The sequence below is a fragment of the Ruditapes philippinarum genome, unplaced genomic scaffold, assembly GCF_026571515.1.
Source record: "Ruditapes philippinarum isolate M1 unplaced genomic scaffold, ASM2657151v2 ctg3667_1_1_1_1, whole genome shotgun sequence".
Taxonomy (NCBI): Eukaryota; Metazoa; Mollusca; class Bivalvia; order Venerida; family Veneridae; genus Ruditapes; species Ruditapes philippinarum.
This window is the reverse complement of record NW_026861498.1, coordinates 157,362-183,299: the sequence shown is the minus strand read 5'-3', so window position 1 is coordinate 183,299 and position 25,938 is coordinate 157,362. Positions and strand designations below refer to the sequence as shown.

Genomic DNA, 25,938 nt, shown 5'->3' with positions numbered 1-25,938 from the left:
AACCTGATCATACCATATTGATAACTTTTAAAATGTATAAATTATGTGCTTCATTAAAGTTTTTCCATGACAACTGCCACAATGATGACGACAAAGACGACAGAGATTGTAATAGCTTGTCTTTTTCTTTTAAACAGACGAGCTACCAGTAAAGAGTTCTTGTGATACCTACCTTTTTCAAACTGTATATCATTAGGTATAAATGCTATATCATCTTGCATCTCTAGACATGGGTGTCTCGTTTCCTTCAATTTTATAATACCACTACCTGAAATAATATAGCAAACTTTCATGATATCTTAATAGCCTCTGAATAACTTATATTTGTGAAAACTTTTGCAAAAATAAATTTTACTGCATTGTGGTCAAATGAAGGTTCAGCCTTTTTTCCTCTATAAGTGGTACTAAAGAATGGCCCCATTCACTGATTGACGTTCACAATTTTCAGACAGGGTCCAAAAAACCTGTTCACCATTCTGATGAAATAGTCATGTTTAGAACTGACCAATTAATTCTATGATTATATCTTAAATAATGCTTAAACTCTCAATTGTACTTGCATCAATATATTGCTTTTTAAATGCATTTTACTGACTGCTGACACTCCCATACATTTTCATGATTATGTCTAGCTTTTCGTAATGGTGTGAGAAAGATAGCTTATGGTTATATTCAAGTACAGACTATTTTGGACAAATAAAGCAAAGCAAGTGTCTTGATATTTCAACAATTTGAAAACGATTCACTTTTTTTGTGAGGGGGGGGGGGGGGGGTGAGTTGTTCTACACCCTTAATCATGTTTTTGCATTTGATCCATTTACAATTGAAATACCTGCACAGCTGAAGGATTTAAGTTTTATTGGGTTTTTTTTTTTTTTTTAAACAAAATACTTTCTCTTTACCTTTTTCCAGTACAGTAGGTCTAACATACGGTATTGGAGCACATGTTGTCACCTGGGAGAAACTCACCAATACATCTAACTGTGCCAATATGTCATTAATTATCAACATAGGTTCTACATATCCAGCTGAAATATGCAAAAATGTCATTATCATAAACAGTTTAGTTTAACAGAGACACAGCAATAGTGATAAATATCATTGTACGCTCCTTAACATGTAAAGAATACTAGATGGCCATGATAATAAAAATTTTAAAATTCTTTTGCCAAGAAATCTTTTTAACCATGAACAACACAGTGATGGGAATCATGAAATAGTGAGTAATACAAAACTATTGGGATTTATTTTTGAACTCTCAAAATAATTTGAAAAATCCTAATGCAGCATGAATATCTGTAAGTTAACATAATAAAATGCCATAATAATGTTATAAGGATTTACACAAGCAAGCAAATAAAACAAAACGATAAACTATATTCCTCACTGATGGAAGTCAGATTACGGTAAAAGTGGTAAGACAACATTTGATCATAAATTGTAAAATAGGAAAAATCTCAGGTGCTGCTACATGTATCCTTTCAAGCCCTTGCACTTGAGAAAAACTACAAACTGAACATATACTAATTGAATAGCTTGCTATTATTATCTTATTCAATTACCAACTTCTCCACATGCGTAGAACCATTAAAGGTTTGAAAAATCAACCACCAAAACAAATATTGGTTAAAATATTACCTGCAATTCCAATAACCTCGTTCACCACACTTTTCTGTTGTTCACCGTACTCTTCCTTCGCCTCAAGGTAATCTGTATTAAGTTCTCTCACTGCCTTGTTATGGAACCTCACACCATTGGTCTTTGTATCTATGGTGATATAATTCTTGTTGTTTCTTAAAACTTTCTCCTCCTGTGTCAAAATAAATAATACTTGGTTTAAACATGATATTTTATCGAACAATGTTTGCAAACTAGTACCATTTAAGATAAAAAAATATTGATTTGGAAAACAAGTATGTTCTGTTATATAAGGTAAAAAAAAATAATACTTTGGAAAACAAGCACGTAAGTTCTCTTCTTTAAGGTAAAAATAATTATTTTGAAAACAAGTATGTAAGTTCTCTTCTGTCACAGTGACAGAACTGTTTCATCATATTTTAATTTTATTTAATATATATTTATTCAGGTTATATAATCATTTATATTTGTTAATACTGTATCTATAGAACAAGAAATAACTTACCTTTAAGGTCACTCTAAAGAAATATCCTAACTGAGCATTGCTTTCTAACTTCAACACTTTGTTGGGCTCTAAACCAAGATCCCTGGCAACCTATAAGTTACACCATAAAGTTAAAAACACATGAAACAAATATAACACAAGTTCTTAATTCATCAAATCAAATATCTTGTACATTTTTATTCTGCGACACACATTACAGTTAAATTGGACTGACAACAGATATAAACAGATACCATAGAACTTCAGTAAGTTGATGGGTAAAAAGTCAAAACATCAAGACTTCAACTCATGAAAAGGTCTCAATTTAATGACAAAATTTCAAACTGTCAACGCTTACAAGTGAATTAAAAAATGCGAAACATAAGCTTACAGTAATATATATATATAAATGTAAAAGGTATGAAAAATATTTTGAGATTGAAGGTGTCAAATTAATCAATGGACTTAGACTTGTCTATGACAGAATGTTTTCCAATTTTTTATTAATTTCAAGATCATGTTCAAACTCATTTAGTCCCCTCTTACCATCATGCAGAGATATACGGTGGCTGCAAACCCCTCAGCCACAAAGGTGTAATTTTTAGATAAAGTTACTCCTACATGATGTGTAACATACATACCTTGTTAAGTTGACCTTTAATATTGTCCTCTAACTTGTCCATTTTTTCTTTTAACGCTGTCAGACCCTCATCAAAGTCGGCTTTTATGACAAACTCGTGGTTCTCAACTTGATCAAGATCCATGGTGGCTTCAACCATCTCTTGAAACTTGGCAAAGTCCATTAACAGCTCCTGTGTACATAAATCAGTTAAAAAGTTCAGACAAATCGAAGGCTAGGGGCCTTGATAAATTTGTTTACTGTAATATTTCTTACTTACATATCAAAATGACCCTTGTTAGATATATTTGAAATAGAAAATAATAATGGTATGTAATAAGTTAACAATATTACAATTAAGAAATATATGCAATTTAACATAAGCATACACACATTTTTCAGATAAATTATGCCTTGAAAGGATTACAGTCAAGAAAAAAAACATTGTTAACAAAGATAAATGCTCCAAGACAAAGCTTTAATCGTGAGGTAAGGAAAAGTAGAAAAATCTCTTCTTGAGTGACCTTGACACAATAAACATATACTGAAATTTAAGTCCAGAAGGTGCAATGAAACAGGTGGAAGGACAGAGGGAAGGACAATTGACCTGACATTTACACTCGTATACTAAGTAACATCTTACAAGAAGAAAAATACAATATCGCTTACTGAAGTATGGGAATATAAACAGTATAAAATTTAACTCAATGACAATTATCCTACATTTATCCTGTTGTATACACACACTGTACCTTAAGAGGATTGCTGAAAATGTCCATGAGTAGTGATTTATGCTGACTGTCAGTTTTCTCTAATGTTTCCAGTAGATATGGCATCTTATCTATTGCCTGATAAACTCTGTACACATCCTGCAAGGACAAATACAATACATTTTCTATAATTCCTTAGTTTAGGAAAGGAAAAGCATACATATATTTTGACCATCTTTTAATCAAACTATTGAAAGTTTCAAAATAAAATCATAAGATATACTAAGCTCATCTTTGGGTAAAATACTTTTATTGCAGAAAATTATTGAAATCTAGTAAATTCTATCTGAATACGTCTAATTTGAATAAGTGAATGTATAAACATTGTTTGAAAAGCTGCATTCCCTATTACTTGTTATACTAATGTGGTCTATTCTAATTAAAACTGCCAGTTTTTTTATTGACACTATGTAATCATACTGTGATTACCTGCAGTGTATAGAGTTTAAAACAGAACATATTTTCTGTGTGTGTATTCAAAAGATGTTTATTTTACATTAAAAAGAGACTGTATAGTAATTATCTTTTTTTTTCGAATACAAATTTGGGGATAATATATCTCTATTTACTGAATATCTTTTAATAAACTAATGTTGAACAAGAATTTGTTATGGTAATTTTATTACATAATCATTTTAAACCAGAAAACATTTTAACAGTAGTCTAGACTTTGAATGTATTCTATTTAAACATAATGACTCATCTTGGCTTTCTTGTGGCCAAATAATGTAACTGACTAATTCCAAAACCTTAAATATCAAATATTACATACTGCTCACATCAATGCTAGAGCCAAAAGAGGCACATACAATATCTAGTTAACAGACTCATCAATAGGGCAATACAATTTTCATAAGTATCATTTAAAGTAACTTAATTAGTTACTTAACGTAACCCCCTATGTGTGAAAATAAACCATATGTAGCCATCTATAATTATTCTACAACCAACAAACTCAAGTCAGTTAACACTCATATAGTCTAACATCATATTTCAGCTAGCTTAGCTCAATCGGGAAAGCTTTAGATATGAAATCCAGGGCTTGCTGATTTGATTCTCAAGCAAGACGAACTTTCTCTGTGACAATTTGTCTTGGACATAGAGTCTAAAGGTCATTTGTCTCTCACCACTGATTCAGAAATCATGACAGTCAGTAGTTGATCACAAGCAAAGAAATCGGTAATTATCTAGGAAAACTGGTGAGTTGTGCTGATCACCTTGATATGTCCAAAAATAAGCATAAAATCCAATCAGTTCAAAAATAAGCATTAAATCCAATCAATCGAACAAACTAACATCACATATTAAAACCATGTATCATGCAAAAAGATAATAATATTTGAATTTCTTCTATTAAGGATTTTAAACTTTTAACAATGTCATTAAATTGTTATATTCATATGAAATCAAAGTTTACAAATAACATTACATGTACCTGTAATGAAGCTTTTTTCCTCTGGAATTTTTTAGCTAATCTCTGGAAATCTGGTATCCTTCTTAATTGATCTTCAAACAACATCTGTCTAAGCTCTGTATCTTCAACAAATGCCTCAACAATGTTTAGCCTCTCCTCTGCGTAAAATTTACACAAATATTTGATACAAGGTGGCTAATCAAAAAGAATGTTCAATAAACATACTGTGATACACTATACAGGCATTTTCAAAAGCTTATAATAATAAGTTAATTTCCATAGATGTATATCCTCAAAATTTGTTGGCGGATCTTAACTTGATTACAAATTAACAGCTTATACCTATTCTATTTTTATCCACCAATGGTTGTTTGACCCAGTGACCTAGTAACCTTTGACCTTGTGCAGTGCGACATCTATTTAGAAGACCAAGTAGACACTGATTCTTGTTGCCTCCTGAATAAATATAAGAGTATCATGTCAGGAAAAAATCATAACAATGTAATACATGCTAAATGCAGCCTTCAGCTTTTTCTTTTTTTTTGCTGGAAAAACAATTCTATGTTGTTTTAAACTACATGTAAATATTTCAGTAATTTTATCCATATCACTATTAAGCCTTCTTCAAACAAGCGTCCTAAGAGCTATTTACAGCGAGCCAGTGACATTTGTTTCTAAAGATAAAATAAGAGAAATTTGGAAAAGCTTTCAAATTTAGATATAGAGAGCAAAGGTATCAAAGGGTTTCCTTATTGTTTATGTATTTTATCAATGACAAATTTTATTTTCCACCTTAATTCTTTGGATTTGATAATTATATGAAATAATTTATCTAAAAATAACTTATTCAACCTTTAGAAAAGCTTTAGGCCACTTTAACTTTATTATGACTTCACACAATATCATTACTGAGACTGGACTTTCTAGTGTCTGCATTAATTCTTTACAAACCCTTAGATTTAAGATGGATTAGGTATTTTAAATGATGTCAATCCACCCCAATAGTGACCGGTTCTTAGAAAGATTTTTGATTTTCCTGCCAATATGCATGAAGTTGTAAAATCACATACTACTATAAGAAAACAAGAGCCATGTCAACATGGCCATCCCCCGCCGAATGTGTTTGCTCATTGGAAGAATGTATATGTATTAGAGCAGAATAATTCCATTTTAAGAGGTCTTTTGGTAATGAAAACTGATGGCTATAGTGATTACAGATTTGAAACCTATGTGAATACTGATGGCTGAAAATAACAAAGGGCAATTACTGAAAAATAATGCAGGGTAGGTTATCATTCTTGTGTGCTGCATCCCTCCTCAGTAAAATCTATCCACCTATGAAGTTTCAATTTGATACCTCAAATACTTTTTGAGAAAAAAATTGAATTGAAAAATTAAGTATGAAAAAGAACAAAGGGCAATAACTCAAAAATTATAAAAGGTAGAGTTATCATTCTTGTGCAGTGCACACCTCCTGAGTGAGATCTATGCACCTATGAAGTTTCATTTTAATATCTCAAAGGCTTTTTGAGATATGCTCTGGACAAAAATTAATTTTGAAAAATAACAAAGGGCAATAACTCAAAAATAATGCAGGGTAGAGTTATCATTCTTAAGCACTGCACTCCTCCTCAATGAGATCCATCCACCTTTGAAGTTTCAAGTTGATACCTCAAATACTTTTTTAGATAAGCTCTGGACAAAATAGCATGGAAAAAAACAAAGGGCAATAACTCAAAAATTGTATAGGGAAGAGTTATCATTCTTGCACACAACATTCCTCCTCAATAAGATCTATCCACCTATGACATTTCATGTTGATATCTCAAACACTTTTTGAGTTATGCCCCACTCAGGTGAAAAATTAGGTATGAAAAATAACAAAGGGCAATAATCAAAAATTATGAAAGGTAGAGTTATCATTCTTGTGCATTGCACACCTCCTGAGTGAGATCTATGCACCTATGAAGTTTCATTTTAATATCTCATAGGCTTTTGGAGTTATGCTCTGGACAAAAATCAATTTTGAAAAATAACAAAGGGCAATAACTCAAAAATCATGCAAGGTAGAGTTATCATTCTTTTGCACTGCACTCCTCCTCAATGAGGTCTATCCACCTATGAAGTTTCAAGTTGATAACTCAAATACTTTTTAGAGATATGCTCCGGACAAAAATGTCGGACGGACGGACGGATGGAAGGACGGAAGGTCGGACGGACGGAGACTACTTCTATATCCTCCGCCAAAATTTTCAGCGGGGGATAATAACGTTATATAACAAAACTAGATTTCTTTATATCTTTTTAAACTTTTATTCAGAAGTGTTTAGAATATCCAAGAAAATGAATCAAATATGGGCTAAAGTCACAGAACAAAGTATTCTAGCTAGGTTATCTCAAGCCTCATTGTTACCTTAACATGTCATCCTAAGCATGCAGTTTCATTCTTAAATATGCCAAAATGACATCATTTTAATACAGCTCATTGATAAAATGCGCAAAAATGACGCAGATGTATAGCATGCGACTCATCTGGCACGCCCTATGCCAGATGAAATTACAAGCATGGGTTAAGCAAACACCAGTTTGATATGCAAGAATATTCATTCCTTTATCATGTTCTCTTCATGTATGTCAAAATTGAACTGTTACAAATTGCCTAAAACTTTTTTTTTTCATAAATTATTACTATTGTAAAATTGTGAAATTTACTTTTCAATGATTGTGAATTTAAGTCTAGCCATGTAATGAAAATGCAGGACTCTCACAAAATGCTAATAATATTTTAGACAAACCTTTCAATATGGTAAAAAAAAACTACTTTTACAGAGCAATAAAAATATTTTTAACTGGTAAAAAAGCATTATATTACTTAAAAGTGAAACAAATGTCATTGACATTAAATTTTTTTTTCTACCTTCAGTAGAGCTAGGGAGTAGATTCAGGGCTCGAACAGCGGCAGCATCAAGTCTCATATACTGACCAAGGTCAAAGGTCGACAATGTAAACTGACCAAAATTACTCTCATCCGATAGAAGCTGAAATACAAATTATTCTTAATTGTTTACACGAGTTAAACAACACAATATAGCATTCATTGCTACTACATTTTAAATTCAGATTTTTTTTATAAGAAACTTTTTTTCTTTTGCTACTACATTTTGAATTCAGATGTTTTAAAAGAAACTTTTTTCTTTTAACATGTTACAATGTTTGCGTAATTTGACAATGTAATCTTTTGATAACTATTTGCATTTTATGCATTATTATAATTATAATTGATAATGTAAAGTTTTATTTGCATTAAAATTCTTTTTCAAACTTGTATTTGCCTTTATGGTTATTGCATAGCATGGAATTGTTGTTGTTGTTTTATATTTACTTATTTCAATAAATCTTTGATCTGCATTCAAAAAATGCAAGAATTTCATAACTTTGTAAACTACTTTGTACAAATAAAATGTTTGGTATTTGGTTTGATCCATCAAACTTCAAAGATATTTTCACACTTTGATAAAACAACAATGTACACATGATTGGGACTTGACCAATTGACCATGTCATGCAATGATTAGCTCAAAGGGGATAAGTTTGCTTCTAACAATAAACTGGTTCACAGTTTATTCTGATGATCAATCAAGTACTGTAATTACTGTAAGAACACTGGTCACTACCACACATTTGGACCAATCAAATAGCCTATGTCAAATTTGAGATTATTCCATGCAATTTAATCATCAACAAATCAAACTGTAGGTACTTTTTTGGAGCATATAAATGTTGAAAAATTGCATTATTATAGTTATTCTGTGGAAAATCTATTGAAGAGTGCCTAAGTTTATTTATATATCGGTTTAAAAATCAACTGAAATGACAGGTAAATAATCTTAGAAAAAAAGATAAATATAAGACTATTGAAATGTTAAATTAAATCTAACTTTCTTGGGTCATTGTTAAAAAATATTTGCATAAGATGCATGTAAACCAATAAAATTCTACTTAAATTGGTTTATTTTAATCTTTGTTTTTTTTTTTACATATTTGGTCAGTTTAATTTATTATACATGTTGAACACTAGGTACTAACTGCTCAAGGTGACTTATTTACATGTAACCTTTACAATCAAGTGAAAATAAATATATCAAGAATAATCTACTGTTCTTTTCTTTCTTTTAATCTACATGTATATCAACTCTATATGTTTTGTGTTTACATGAAATTAACAAGAAGGAACCACACATCAAATTTTTGTTTGTTTTGTGTTAAAAAAAACAACAAGTAAAGTAACGTTAATAAACCATACATTGTATATTATATTAATGTAAAAAATCATTTGTTTTTTTATTTTTTTAGTAACAAAAAGACTGATGCAGGCTGAACGGGAGAAATTCATCTCATGGGCGGAAGATTTTGCTAAAGAAAAGTTCCAAAAGAGTGTAAAACATCATGTATGGAAACAATTCAATAAGGACAACGGAATTCTAGAGAAGATATTTCACTTAACAAGAAATTACATACTTGAATTTGACTGGAATGAAATAAAGGTAGACTTCTTAGGATTTGCAGACGTAAAAGGACGGGCAATTAAACTAAATGGAGAGAACTTGCGTGTTAATGTACACAAAGAGTCAAAACACAATTACACAGAATGTGTGTATACACAATATGCAGACATAGTTGGAATTGTGGGATTTAGCTTTGTTAATGATAACTTCTCGGTAGCGATTAAACACAAGAGATCAAAGAAAAGTGTAGCGATGTATAAAATTAAAGATTTAACAGAAATCATTGAAGGTAGTACTATTGCAGACAAAACATCAGACGACAGTGTACATGTCATGGTGATTTTTGGAAACCTGAATCATTTAAGAAGTAATAACTTCAAACAGGACAAAAGCAGATGAAATCACAAATACATGGTTACAGTTCGCTAATATGTGTAATGGAATTTCGTATTTCAGAATGAAATCTTCAATAACTGAGGAATTTTCAGGATCCTCTGCTAAATCAAGAAATGACTGAATAGAATGTTGTATATTAGAATTAAATCTACAACAACTGGGAATTATTCAAGTTCCTCGGTAAAATAATCAGACAAAGGATTTATTACATAATCTGGATTAGGAAAACTTTTCCTAATTTAAACCAAAAAATATTATTATCATCATTTTAATTAGTCATTGTTAAACAATTGTTTGTTATATTGTTATAGTCTGTTTAAAGATAAATATATCATTAAAGTCTTATCTTTTATGTTGTTTTTTCTTTTTATTTCTTCATTCAAAACAGTATACCTTACAACAAAATCAAATGCCTAGTATTTTCAATATCTACAAGTGTCTAAGATACTGTTTACTTAAAATGCTAACGTTTTAAAATTATGTGTATCTTTCATTATTCTATATTTAATTACAATGTAGTTATTAGTCACAGAAAGACAGATGAAAAGCAAACGATCAGCTTTAAGTTACCATGTTGTTAGAATATATCTGACCTGAGACAAAATATAACGGGACAAGAAACTACCTTCAAGATAAGCAGTCCTATGTTGGCATCCAATAGAATCTGATGTCATCCCTAACTTGGCAAATGTATATTCTTCCATGCTCATCCCCCGGTACAAACAAACTTTTACTGTTATAGCTTCACTATCGGTCACAAAAGATTAGTCAACCTGTTGTGCTTTATTTCGAAGCTGTAACTGTAAAAGTTTGTTTGTACCCCTGGAGAAAAGCTGGGAAAAACCCAAATATTCTTAAGTCCGGAGTAAGTTCGTTTGTAAACTGATTGACTGATAAACATAGTATAAGTATGTAATTCCTTTATTTATATTGTTATTATGAAAAACAAGAACCGGTTGAACCGGGTGATGCTCCCCGAGAAGGTTCTGGACACAGGAAAGTATAAAAAAAATGAACAAAGGGCAAAAACTCCAAAATAAGGCAAAGCGGAGTTATGTTTTTTTGCACTGCACTTCTATTCAATGAGATCTATCTATCTATAAAGTTTCCTGATGATATCAGAATTATGTCCCAGGTAAAAGTCAAAGTGTAAAAATGAACAAAGGGCAATAACTCCAAAATTAGACGAGGCTTTGTTTAGGTTCTTTAAGCATTGCAGTTCTATCCAATTATATCTAGCTACCTACAAAGTTTCATGTTGATATCTCTAATAGTTTTAAAGTATTGTCCAGGACAAAGTCAAAAAGTAAAAATAAACAAAGGGCAATTACTTCAAAATAAGGCAAGGCAGAGTTACGGTTCTTGTGCACTGCACTTCCACCCAATGAGACCTATCTATCTACAAAGTTTCATGTTGATATCTCTTATACTTTTAGAGTAATGTCCCAGACAAAGTCAAAGTGTCAAAATGAACAAAGGGCAATAACTCCAAAAGTAGGCAAGGCAGAGTTACCGTTCTTGTGCACTGCACACCTACTCAATGAGATCTATCTACCTACAAAGTTTCATGTTGATACCTCTTATACTTTTAGAGTTATGTCCCGGACAAAGATCAAAGTGTAAAATAAACAAAGGGGGATAATTCAAAAATAAGACAAGGCAGAGTTACCGTTCTTGTGCACTGCACACCTACTCACTGAGATCTATCTACCTACAAAGTTTCATGTTGATACCTCTTATACTTTTAGAGTTATGTCCCGGACAAATTTCAAAGTGTAAAATAAACAAAGGGGGTAATTCAAAAATTAGGCAAGATAGAGTTACGGTTCTTGTGCACTGCACACCTACTCAATGAGATCTATCTACCTACAAAGTTTCATGTTGATACCTCTTATACTTTTAGAGTTATGTCCCGTACAAAGTTCAATGTGTTAAAAAAAACAAAGGGGGATAATTCAAAAATTAGGAAAGGCAGAGTTTAGATTCTTGTACACTGTACATCTACTTAATGAAATCTATCTACCTACAAAGTTTCATGTTGATACCTCGTATACTTTTAGGGTTATGTCCCGGACAAAGTTCAAAGTGTTAAATAAACAAAGGGGGATAATTCAAAAATTAGGAAAGGCAGAGTTATGGTTTTTGTACACTGCACACCTACTCAATGAGATCTATCTACCTACAAAGTTTCATGTTGATACCTCTTATACTTTTAGAGTTATGTCCCGGACAAAGTTCAAAGTGTAAAAATAAACAAAGGGGAATAATTCAAAAATTAGGCAAGGCAGAGTTACGGTTCTTGTGCACTGCACACCTACTCAATGAGATCTATCTACCTACAAAGTTTCATGTTGATACCTCTTGTTGTTTCAAAGTTATGTCCCGGACAAGAAAAGGGGACGGACGGACGGACGTTCTCACAGGACAGTAATTATGTGGCTACTCTATTGTTCTCTCTATTGTTCTTTTTAGCCACGCAAAAGAAAATAGCCACATAAAAGCATTACGGAATGAATGACATCAAAGAGAACCTATTGTCCCTCTAGCCACATAATTACTCTCCTGTGAGTGCGGACGGGACGGACGGACGGACGGACGGACGGACGGACAAGGCGGCGACTATATGCTCCCCCGAAATTTTTTCGGGGAGCATAATTAGACAGATGAACACAATTTCGTGTGGATGCAAAGTTTCAAAAAATGTGGATTTTTTGGACGCTTGCTTTTTCTAAGTAGGGAGTCCTGTCTGACAGGAATTTGGTAATCAGTACCAAATTGTGTTCAAATTTATACTGTCGATCTATTGACAATACATTGAGTTTTTGTTGATATTTTACATTGCTTTTACTGTTCAACAAAGACTGTTACCGACTTACTGCACCATCAAGAAATTAAACCTGGTTCGCCCGATTTATATTCCAATGCTCTTCCTATTGAGCTAACAGCCTAACAGAGTGGATTTCTTTTTTGTTTGCTCTAACTTATCAATGCAGAGAGAGGCACCTGACATACTTCTCCTCCAGGAAAAACCTGCAAATAATACTGTTTTTCAAGGTAAACTTACTTCAAGGTATTTGATAATTGCTGACAAGGCTGCCATGGCATGCTGTTTGTCCACTTCAGCTGTAGAGAAAATAGATCATCATAGATTGAAGATTCAAAGGTAGTTTCTGATCAATCAAAAGCAATAATAACCTTAACCCATTACTTTATAGGCAATTGACTAGATAGGCTTTATATACGGATTGGTGATCTTATCAGTTTAAACCACTGTATGTACCTGATAACAGTGTACACTCCATTTCCATATAGATATAAACAATTCTTTGGAATTAAATTAAATATCGATTTTTTTATGATTCTTAACCCAGTGTAAGTGAAAATCATAGCAACTCTTTTCATCTTGGGGTCATTTTGCACAATAAAAATTATTACTCTTGGAAAGCAGGGTTGAGGAAAATGATCTGAAAATTTGTACACAAGTCATTGGTGCAGACTTAACATCAAATTGTCAACAAATTTCTGACAAATATTTCCAGTCCTGTCCTGCCTTAAAAACCTCAGTGGAGTCCCTTTAAAATCACACCGATACTGCAAAATCATTTGAAATGACCTTCCTGCTTTATCAGGTGAGAGGGTATACTACCTCTTCCATTCATGTCATAAGCTGGAGAATTCACCACTGAGTGTCTTAACTAGTTGTTTAATTGCATTAAAAATTGCTTCCTTTTTTCCTCCGGAATATCATTAACTAACCTAAAGATGCAGCATTTCCTTGTTCACCTTTCTTCATTTTCAGCAGACGATTCAGATCTTGGACAGCATCTTTGTTTGTAAATTCACCTGTAAAATTGTATATGTCGAACTTTAAGATCTATTCTACATACTTTTAAATTAACATTTTTGTGCCAACGTCTGTGATATTTTGAGCCAAAAATGTGAATATGGCAGAGAGCTGCCTGCCTGAAAATATTCACTCATATTCACACTAACTTCGACCATAAAAAGAAATGCTTTATATTGCTTCCCATACAGTGAAATATCAATGTTGCATAGCTCAAATGGTTAGAGCGCGGAGCTTGTATTCTCAACATTGAGAGTTTGATACCTGGGCTGTCCAACTAAAACTACTTAAAAGTCTTTCGGATGCGACTTTAAATCAAGGTCCCATGTATTAGTGCTGAAAAATTTTGCATGTTAAAGAATCCAGAGAAGCTCCTAGAATTGGGGCATCTTTCTGTATCTTCACTATTTCCCAAAATCTAAAATGACTAATACTCTTTTGGAGGACTTGCCCATATGGGCAACCGATGGCAAGTATAAATAAACTCAAGAACACACACACTTAAATGAGACTGTTCATGAACAGCAGTAATAAGTACAATTTCACTGCTCTTAAGAAAGTTTTATGCTTGCTTTAAAATATAAGCAGGGCTAGCACTGGCAGATTTTTTCTTTGAGCCAATTTTTCGCGGCGAAAATTGCGTGCCTGTATTTTATTTTCAAGAAGGCAATGGTACTGCAAAATAACCAGAATTCAATTGTCAGACTTATTTATAGCATTAGTTCATATATGGAACACCTTAAAAAGGCATGAGATATTTAAAAAAAAAACCATAAACTACATGTATATCCAACTTTATTTTGGTAGCTACATTTTAATCACTTTAAAACTGATCATAAAAGCTTGCAGCTCAGTAGCTATAAGAATAACATTTTCCAGGCTAATTTGGTCAGCAATGTTTTCATAAAATCTAAGTTAGTGGCATGACAGTGACATCAGAACCACATTCCAATGTGCTGCTTCAGCTTGCTTGGTTAATGCCAAAGATTTGGTTTGAGGACTATCTGTATCTGAAATTATAAAAACAGAAACATTTGAGAGTAAGAAGAATAATTATTAATGAAGAAAAGAATATTGAAAAGTTCTAAACTAAACATAATTCAGGAAAAAAAATGCCAACTATTCATTATAAGAGTAAAGTAATTAGCATAAGTTTCCTAAAAATATGTTGTATGCTTCTTGAATTTTCCATAAACATTTCACAGCCATGTATGCCATTTGTAAATGAATGCTCCAGATAGAGGTTATGTACAAAGTAAGGTCAATTTTTTTTTTCAGGAATACTAATTGTCAAATATACTCCTTGTCAAATTTATGCTTTTTTGGAGCCATTATTAGGTCAGATTTAATTTGCAATTTAAAAAAAAAAAAACTTCTATTCTATAACTCATAATTCCTTTGATCTTTTTATCAACAACAAGAGCTGTCGGTAGGACAGCAACGCTCGACTATTCTTAGTGCTTGATAGTAAAAAAAAATGCTTGATACAGTTACCTCCTCCTGTTTACAGGTTGGGGTAATGATGGTGAACAAGTGTGCAAAGTTTCAAAGCCATATGTCAATGAACTTTGAAAATATTTGAGGTATTACAAAAACTTTAACATAAATTCTAAGTCGAAAAAGGGGCATAATTCTGTCAAAATGCTTGATAGAGTTACCTCCTCCTGTCTACAAGTTGGGGTCATGATGGTGAACAAGTGTGCAAAGTTTCAAAGCCATATGTCAATATGAAAATATTTGAACTATTACAAAAACTTTAACATAAGTGGTTACGCCGACGCAGACGCCGACGCTCGGGTGACTGCAATAGCTCTACTTATTCTTATCGAATAGTCGAGCTAACAATAAAATTATATGAATGCAAACTTACCGTAAAGTCGTCCATTTCATAACCAAACTGTTGATATGATTGGCGATAATCTTAAGATGCCGCTAGTTATTGTTTCATATTGAATATAAAGACCAATTATCCAGTGCACATTCAACAATTCACACCAATTAGTGTCATATTTATCAGCTGATAAAACATACCATGAGGTCAGTGTATTAGACTGTGTTACTGTTTATAACGATATTTTATTTGGAAGGGAAGTAACAAATATAGACCAGTCAATGACCCCACAAAAAGGAGACTGTGCCGCAGTGTTTTGTGATAAGAAGCGGTAAAGCGGAAGTTGTAAATGGAAAACCAAATGTGTACTTTTCCATTCTTAAAATAGCAAATGCTAAATTTAGACTGGATATTCCAAAAGTTATACTTTTCGTAAGTTGGAGCCAATCATGATTTTCTTGAGCCAATTTAATAATTTTGGAGCCAATTTGCTCATTGGCTCCTGCCAGCGCGAGCCCTGATAAGTTATAAACTGCTTTGAAGAATTTTTGTGATGGTGGTTTAGAAGATTAAAGAAGGCACTACACATTAACACATCTAGCTTGAATTACAACCAGATATTATTCTATTCTCAATTTTACTATACAGTCTACAAAACTGTACATTTTGAAATGTTAAGTGTCATGCCGAAATCCAAATAAAATTTATAAAACGAAAGATGGGGGGGGGGGGGGAATGTAATAAGACTTTGATTTTAAACGTCACCCAAAATAAAGTTATAATTTAACAAAATTTATGTTCAAATAAAGATGCAAGCTACATGTATCTAAGAAATTGAACAATGACAGAGTTTGTTTGCAAGTTAACACTTGCTTACTTCCCCTGAAAAAGGCAAGTTTACATAAAACATATTTTCACACCTTCACTTCATTTAAAAAAAATATTATTAAATATCTTGACATAAAAGTTTTGATATAATATAAAAACAAGACTTACTTCTCTTCCTCTCTGTAATAAGAACACCACTCCTGTCAAGGACTTGTTTAAGTTTACCAGTATCCGCTGTGGAATCCCCGGGGGCCAGGACACACTCCTTCGGTCCTAGTTGTACAATCAATGCCTGAAATGGAATAGAATATTATGAGTATGAAATTACTAGCCCAAGAAAAAACTGACACTTTTTTTCACTGTCGTTCTAGTGCTAATTTCAACTAGAGCTGTCATTGATTCAGTGATACATGTACATTTATATCGGATGAAAAATATTAATGATACACTGATAAATCGATAATTGTCCCTTATTTCTTGAATATAATTCACTTTCATACCTGTTTAAATGATTTTAGTAAAATATATGTACATGTTCTGTTCATACAAATATGTTTTGTTCTGTATACTAATGTCCTTTGCATAATTTTTTTCTGACTATTTTTGTTATCACTACTATGAAATGTGTCCATGATGTAACAACAGCTTAATGTTAGACATGGCCACCTGCTTTTATGTTTTGGATGAAATTTCATAATTTATAGACGGTTAAATAATCAATCAAAATTATCTAATTTTCATTAGAAGATGTTTCATGATAAATATCTAAGCTCTTACTCTTTGGGGTTTTTATAAGAAGATTTTTTAAAGTTTTTACTATATACATATAGGAAAAAACAATGTTTCCCTCCCCAATGTCCCCCCCCCCCACCCCCGAGAGGGGCCAATTTCGACCCCAGGGCTTTTATATATACACTAACTAGAAAATATTTCATGCTTAGTTTCTAAACTCTAGCTCTTTTGGTTTTTTAAAAGAAGATTTTTTTAAGTTTTTACTCTATAGAAAATAATGAAAATCAATGATCCTCCCGGGCCGGGCCAATTTTAACCCCAAATGCCAAACATTTAAGCTCTAGCTCTTGTGGTATTTAAAAGAAAATATTTTAAGTTTTACTATATACAAATAAGGAAAATCAATGACCCCCGGGGCGGGGCCAATTTTGACCCAAGTGCTTTTATTTGAACAAACTTGGTAGACAACCACTAGAAGATGTTTCATGCCAAATATTTTAGCTCTAGCTCTTGCGGTTTTCTAAAAGAAGATATTTTAAGTTTTTTCTTTCGGTTGCCATGGCATTTTTTTAAAGTTGACTACCAAACGAACATTCCTGTGAAGTTTGGATGAAATTGTCTAAGTGGTTTATGAGGAGATGTCGTTTAAAGTAAAAGTTTACGGACGGACGCCGGCCGGACGCCGGACGAAAAGCGATCACATAAGCTCACCATGTCACTTTGTGACAGGTGAGCTAAAAATAAATTACAGTTAATCACAAAGAATATTATTTTCTTAAATATATAATGGAAAGATGTTCTAGACTAATTACATGTAACTTCAAAATTTTGGTACAACTGTCATGCTGATCACTGAATGTTTGGTATTTTTCTTATATAATTTCTGAATTTTGTCATATGACCATGATAATTACATATTTTTTTAATGACTGTTTGCACTTTTTTTTTGATGGGTTTTACATCACATCAACACAGTATAGGTCATTGGGCAACTTTCTAGCTTTACTGGTAAAGGAGGCCCTCAGTTGCCCCATTTTGAATTATTTCAGGCACAAATTGGCACCTGGGTAGAACCAGTGATGTTCTGTTAGCTAGCTGGACAGCTTTCTTACATGAAAGAGTTAAACAAAGTTGGCAAGGCTTGAACACACAACAGTGAGAGGCAAGTGGTTTGAAGTCAAAGACCAGAACCTTTAGGGCATGGATGCTATATATATATATAGGTAACGGAGATAAAATATTGTCTTATCTAATCTTCTTTACTTAGTATTCCATAACTCTCACCTCTAGATTTGAAAACTGGTCATTATCCGTGAATTCACTAACTTGAAATTTCCTCAATGTAGCATCTGCATAACCAACTCCTAGCATCTGTGATAACAATATACATTATTATTATTATTATTACTATTATATTATTGAAATGTCTAATTTCTTACATTTACAAAACAGCATAAGTTCACTGAATATGTTAAACACACAGGTCATGTCTAGTTATTTGGGTATACGTTAACTTTGAAGTGATATCCAAAAATTGATCAAAATGATTTTCATTGTTGAAAAGCATTATAAATTTGGTGTTTTTTAAGTTATAAATATTCTTGTAAAATTTGTATTGTACTCTTATAATCAGTATCCTTAAAGGGACTCCACTGAGGTTTTTTGGCATGATAGGACTGAAAATATTGTTTCCAGATAAATGTACCATTTGATGTAGGTTTAAACCAAAAATCTTTGTGCAAAATTTTAGATCATTCGCGCACTTCGTTTTTCCAGAATAATTATTCGAAATGTAAAAAAAATCACCCAAAATGAAAAGCGTTTAAACACTTTTCACTCAAATCGGGCTAAGAAAAGCATGAAAATACAATTTTTATTTCATTTCAAAGTATATTTCTTATCTATCTTCGCATATATTTCTGTTTAAAGTGCCCCAGCTCATTTATGTAAGAAATTCAAACTAGGCTTATAAACCTCAGTGGAGTCCCTTTAAAGCTGCCTTACTTTACAGAAATCTTTCATTCAATAATAGGTAAATACAAGTTAGAAGTTCTTAATTTAAAATAACTATCAAACAAACCAAGAGCTGTCAGTAGAACAACAATCACATGCTTGACTGTTCTCAGTGCTTGATAGTTAAACAAGAGCCTGGATAATGCACAATTTTCAAAAAGATCAAGAAAGGAAATAATTCTGCCAAATCCATGTCTAAGTTATGGGCCTTAGTGACCTCCTAGCATGCTCACTAATAAGTGTGTAAAGTTCAACTTATTCCTTTCAGTAGTTTTTTGAGATACCAATGTGCAAACAAAAGTTTTTGAGATACCAATGTGCAAACAAAAATTTAATCCAAGTGTGACGCCCACACTAATTAAGACACATTGGAACGTACCATAGCTCTCTTTATTCGTAATAGTCAAGCTAAGAAATAAAATCTTTTTTTGAAAACCTCAAAATATGAGGACATGGTAAAATGTATTCAAAGCTACATTTATGACTTAAAGCAATTCTACTGCATAAACAAGAGCTGTCGGTAGGACAGCAACGCTCAACTATTCTTAGTGCTTAATAGTAAAAAAAACTTGATAATGTAAAATTTTCTAAGTTAACAAAAGGGCAAAATTTTTCTTTAAAATCATGTTACAGTTATAGGCCTTGAAGAAAGTCCTATTATGCTCTAAAAGAAGAGTATAAAATTTCAACTTGTTTCAAAGCCAGATGTCAATAGAATATGAAAATATCTGAGGTGGTATGCAACTTCTAAGTCGAAAAAGGGGCATAATTCTGTCAAAATGCTTGATACAGTTACTTCCTGCTGTCTACAGGTTAGGGTCATGCTGGTGAACAACTGTGCAAAGTTTCAAAGCCATATGTCAATGGACTTTGAAAACATTTCAGGTATTACAAAAACTTTAACGAAAATTCTAAGTCGAAAAAGGGGCATAATTCTGTCAAAATGCTTGATACAGTTACCTCCTCCTGTCTACATGTAAGGGTCATGATGGTGAACAAGTGTGCAACGTTTCAAAGCCATATGTCATTGGACTTTGAAAATATTCGAGGTATTACAAAAACTTTAACATAAGTGGTTACGCCGACACTCTGGTGACTACAATAGCTCTACTTATCCTTATCAAATAGTCAAGCTAAAAAGTAAAAAAATCTTATTAAATGCTTGAATTCAACATTTAAACATGTGATCTGCAAGAGAATATACAGATCAACATTTGCCCACAAACAATTAAATATAATGCTACCGAATTTTTAACAGATCTGATACACAAATTTGGGTTCATTATGACTGGGGTAGAAAGTATAAGAAACTATTGCCTATTAACTCACCCTTTGCCCATTCTCGGATGATAATTTTACAGCAATAACCCCAACAGAGTTTGACATGTCAGTGTTTCCAAACAGTATCTCCTCAAACTGTGTCAGGTTGCCTGGAGATGCCTGTAAAAATAATGAAATAAAGCTACAATTTATTCATTTGTAATTATTAAGCATATGCATTTATGTTTGTTTGTTTGTTTTGGGTTTTACGTCACATCGACACAGTATAGGTCATATAGCGACGTTCCAGCTTTACTGGTAGAGGAAGACCTCAGGTGCCCTTCAGTGCATAATTTCAGGCAAGAACGGGTACCTGAGTAGAACCACCGACGTTCCGTAAGCTAGCTGGATAGCTTCCTCACATGTCCTTGCCATATAATGTATGTGTGTAAATTTTGGCTGCTTTTTTTTTGTTTTTTTTTTTACTTTTTTCCTTCTTTTGTCTTTAGGTTTGATTACAGCAAGCAAACACAATTTAGATTATATAGCACCAAAAAAGAAAAGATCATTTTGGCTTACGTTGGATGTTACAAACTTAAAGCAACACTACACGTCAAAACCACCTTACCTGCTGGAGCTTTAAGTTGCATAGACTCCAGTAATTCAAACACATTTAGTTGCCTCGTATGTTTACACAGGTTAAACAGTGGTGACAATTTTGATGCCTCAACCTATTAAGGTAACCCTTGACATGAATTTTAGAAGAATTTTAGTTTTACTAGTTTCAAGACCATCTGCCCACAAAGACTAAATCTATTTCTTTGAAATTTGGATTTACCTATGTTTTCCCTGTATCTTTACTAAACTTGATTTGACATATGTTGAAAAGAACACTTTCATGTAATTAAAACCATTTTTGCACCACTGCTGCAAACAAACTGGTCAATAGAAAACAGGTGTTACATTTTCTTCACTTTTATTTATTATTGTAAATAATATCTCAAGATTACCTTAAATCCAAGACTCCACTCATTATTTTTAGCTCCACCCTTGTTCTTGTACACCTCCACTCTGTACTGTTTCACCAGAAGTAGGTCTCGTACAAAAGACTCAAAATTCATTTTATTGAGTACCACTGATTCAAGCTTCTTTTCCCCTGTAAACACATTTGTTAATTAACAATTTATTTTTCAAATCTAGAAATTACAGCGAATGTCCATGCAATTGTAACCAAATAATTGGTTAAGTAGGGGAGACAAATCTGTTATATGGTTACATGTTCACAATGTATTAGTTACTGCTAATACTTTTATATACTGAACACTTTGTGTAAAGATAAAAATGTAAAATCCATGGTTTCATTGCATTATTATATTATCCATGGGGAAAAATGAGAAATAAGAACAACAACAACAACAAGAGGGCCATGATGGCCCTGAGGTCGCTCACCTGTATATAGGCCCCCCCAACCCCCCACCCCCCAACGTTGCAGGGTCAATTTAACCCAGGGGCTTTTATTTGCACAAACTTGGTAGACACCCATAAGAAGATGTTTCATGCTAAACATCTAAGCTCTAGCTCATTGGGCTTTTTAAAAAAAGATTTTTTTAAAGTTTTTACTATACACATATAGTTAAAAACAATGACACCCCTGGGGCCGGGCCAGTTTTGACCCCAGGGCTATTATTTGAACAAACTTTGTAGACACTTACTAGAGGATGTTTCATGCTTAATATCTAAACTCTAGCTATTTGGGTTTTTTCAAAGAAGATTTTAAGTTTTTGCTATACACATATAAAGAAAAACAATGACCCCCGGGGCGGGGCCAATTTTGACCCCAGGGCTTTTATTTGAACAAACTTTGTAGACACTCACTAAAAGATGTTTGATGCTAAATATCTTAACTCTAGCTATTTGGGTTTTTTCAAAGAAGATTTTTTAAGTTTTTGCTATACACATATAAGGAAAATCAATGACCCCCCGGGGCGGTGCCAATTTTGACCCCAGGGCTTTTATTTGAACAAACTTGGTAGACACCTATTAGAACATGTTTGATGCTAAATATCTTAGCTCTAACTCTTTTGGTTCTTTAAAAGAAGATTTTTTAAGTTTTTACTATATGCATATAGGGAAAATCAATGACCCCCTGGGGCGGGGCCAATTTTGACCCCAGGGCTTTTATTTGAACAAACTTGGTAGACACCCATTAGAACATGTTTGATGCTCAATATCTTAGCCATAGCTCTTTGAGTTCTTTAAAAGAAGATTTTTTAAGTTTTTACTATATGCATATAGGGAAAATCAATGACCCCCCGGGGCGGGGCCAATTTTGACCCCAGGGCTTTTATTTGAACAAACTTGGTAGACACCCATTAGAACATGTTTCATGCTAAATATCTTAGCTCTAGCTCTTTGAGTTCTTTAAAAGAAGATTTTTTAAGTTTTTACTATATGCATATAGGGAAAATCAATGACCCCCCGGGGCGGGGCCAATTTTGACCCCAGGGCTTTTATTTGAACAAACTTGGTAGACACCCATTAGAACATGTTTCATGCTAAATATCTTAGCTCTAGCTCTTTGGGTTCTTTAAAAGAAGATTTTTAAAGTTTTTACTATATGCATATAGGGAAAATCAATGACCCCCCGGGGCGGGGCCAATTTTGACCCGAGGGCTTTTATTTGAACAAACTTGGTAGACCACTTATTAGAACATGTTTCATGCTAAATATCTTAGCTCTAACTCTTTTGGTTCTTTAAAAGAAGATTTTTTAAGTTTTTACTATATGCATATAGGGAAAATCAATGACCCCCTGGGGCGGGGCCAATTTTGACCCCAGGGCTTTTATTTGAACAAACTTGGTAGATACCCATTAGAACATGTTTGATGCTCAATATCTAAGCCATAGCTCTTTGAGTTCTTTAAAAGAAGATTTTTTAAGTTTTTACTATATGCATATAGGGAAAATCAATGACCCCCCGGGGCGGGCCAATTTTGACCCCAGGGCTTTTATTTGAACAAACTTGGTAGACACCCATTAGAACATGATTCATGCTAAATATCTTAGCTCTAGCTCTTTGAGTTCTTTAAAAGAAGATTTTTTAAGTTTTTACTATATGCATATAGGGAAAATCAATGACCCCCTGGGGCGGGGCCAATTTTGACCCCAGGGCTTTTATTTGAACAAACTTGGTAGACACCCATTAGAACATGTTTCATGCTAAATATCTTAGCTCTACCTCTTTGGGTTCTTTAAAAGAAGATTTTTAAAGTTTTTACTATATGCATATAGGGAAAATCAATGACCCCCCGGGGCGGGGCCAATTTTGACCCGAGGGCTTTTATTTGAACAAACTTGGTAGACACTCACTAGAAGATGTTTCATGCCAAATATCTAAGCTCTAGCTCTTATGGTTTTTTAAAAGAAGATATTTAAAGTTTTTTCTTTCGGTTGCCATGGCAACCAGAGTTCTGCATGGAATTAAATTCTTTGAACAATTTTTAAAAGTGACCACCAAAGGAACATTCCTGTGAAGTTTGGATGAAATTGGCTTAGTGGTTTATGAGGAGATGTCATTTAAAGTAAAAGTTTACGGACGGACGACGGACGGACGCCGGACGAAAAGCGATCACAAAAGCTCACCCTGTCACTTTGTGACAGGTGAGCTAAAAACACCTGAAAGTTTAGGAAACAGTCACACTTTGTGTTTAAATTTGACAAAGAACATCATTATCATTCTGTCAATCAGCACAAAGTTTGTATATTAATTTTATATCAACAAATTTTATACACTCACCTGAACCGAGGTATTTGACAACAGCTGATGTCTTAAAAACTTCCTTAGCCACAAATACTGCATCCTGGCCATGAACTGTATAATATTCCTGAGAAAAAAAAAAAAAAAGAGCAAACAGTTGAATATTGTGTACTGCTATATTTGTTGTACATGAATGATATCAACAGGTTTATAACACTTAATTAATGAATGTTTAACAATAGAGAAGTTTGGTTATTGTCAATTTTTTGCTCAAATGCTCACCCACTTTATGCTTTTATGATCAAACTTCATATGAAATGAGAAACAAATTACACAAATTAATATTTGACTTCAGAGGGTAAACAGTGAATGGTTCAACACAAGCTCCAAGCTGGTTAACATGCATTGTTTTGACAATACCAAAGGTCTGTTAGCTATATAGCTTAATTACCCTTTATATAAATATATTAAACAACTTTAGCATTATTGAATATACAAACAGCAGCAGGAATTTTTTTGGCTTATTTTATAGCCGTTATTGGGTCATATTCCCAATTGAAAATAGTATCCCAAACAAAAAAATACATCAACAAATTATATCAAAATTGTGAATAAATCTGGAATAAATCATGTTTTCCTGATTTGTTAATACAATTTGTTCATGATTCATTAAATGAATCATAAATAAATTGTGCTTTTACTGGAAAGTAAAGACCCCATTTATTATAGATTCATTACAAAAGACAGATTTATTAACCATTGATTACAAACATAAGATATATTCAATACAATTTATTGCAATTCATTATACTTGAACTGGAGTGTATACAATTTATTCATGATTTATTGGAAATAGAACTTTTCCCGACTGCATTTAATACCATTTATTACAAATTCATTACACTTTAAAGTTCTGAGATATTCACAAGTTGTTCATGATTCATTAAAATCAGAGATTTTCCAGGATTTATTCAATACAATTCATAACATATTCATTGTACTTCAGATGTTCATAATTTGCTTAATTATAACAGAAATTTTCATTGATGTAGGTCCTTTTGTTTTACTGTTCATAACGACTAAACCCCTAACAACTATACATTTTTTTTTTAAATTTCCCTTTACTCATTACCGTACTTGTTTTTAATCAGTCACTGGAAAATATATATGGGTTTTTCAAGTCTCTTAGTTTAAGCATCACCAATTATTAATTCCATGCTCAGCGCAAAACGTAAAAAAAGAGTCAATTATACAATCTCGTTTTACTGTTAAATACATGTCTAACTAAATTGCATGTAGATTTTATTTTTGAGTGATCAAGATCAGTTTTTTCTTTCTTATTGTTAATACGCAATCTGATCCATACCCACGGCTTTTTATGATTATATCTATCATTATCAGTAAAAAAACTGTCGAATAGATTAACGTATATGCGTAAAAAGGTAAAATGTCGTAAAAAAGCGACTTATAATTCTCTCGGACTTAACATCTGTTGTTAGTTTATTGTTTTGAACAGCATGGCTCCCAGCCGCGCAATTAAACGATAAGATCTTGCAGGGAACTGCAGCCTACCGAGCGCCCCCTATCAGCCGACAACAAAACAAGATTATAATAGGAAACGAAATTTTTTTGCCATTTCAGAAAAAAAGATATCTTACCATACAAACAGTTTTCTTTCTTTTTTGATATGACTAATGGTCAGAAACAAACTAACTTACAACAGGTTTGTCATTGCAGCTGCAAAATTAGGAACTTTATACAATACTATAGTAGCTAGGAATAACATTCGTTTGCATTAATTCTATGCATAGGAAAAAAGGCGGTTATTTTGGAAGATGAAAAACTTG

The 25,938-nt window shown here is 32.8% G+C and overlaps 1 protein-coding gene and 1 long non-coding RNA gene across 2 annotated transcripts in view; both read right to left on the bottom strand.

Moving 5' to 3' along the window:
* LOC132715862 (DNA mismatch repair protein Msh2-like) overlaps window positions 1-24,214 on the bottom strand; it is a gene marked incomplete at its 3' end in the record, with an annotated part of 29,344 nt that extends 5,130 nt beyond the window's left edge. The window contains 16 exon segments of the mRNA XM_060698957.1: window positions 173-268; window positions 903-1,028; window positions 1,639-1,810; window positions 2,144-2,233; window positions 2,764-2,934; window positions 3,494-3,610; window positions 4,947-5,083; window positions 5,268-5,381; window positions 7,843-7,963; window positions 12,891-12,949; window positions 13,583-13,669; window positions 16,498-16,621; window positions 18,346-18,432; window positions 20,404-20,514; window positions 21,345-21,490; window positions 24,131-24,214. Coding sequence (XP_060554940.1) covers window positions 173-268; window positions 903-1,028; window positions 1,639-1,810; window positions 2,144-2,233; window positions 2,764-2,934; window positions 3,494-3,610; window positions 4,947-5,083; window positions 5,268-5,381; window positions 7,843-7,963; window positions 12,891-12,949; window positions 13,583-13,669; window positions 16,498-16,621; window positions 18,346-18,432; window positions 20,404-20,514; window positions 21,345-21,455 — 1,723 coding nt within the window.
* LOC132715861 (uncharacterized) lies at window positions 14,449-15,693 on the bottom strand. The gene is made up of 2 exons (XR_009623738.1): window positions 15,541-15,693; window positions 14,449-14,680 (listed from the first exon to the last, which is right to left on the bottom strand). It is a non-coding gene; the product is annotated as an uncharacterized LOC132715861 (long non-coding RNA).
* Window positions 24,215-25,938: the final 1,724 nt, after the last annotated feature.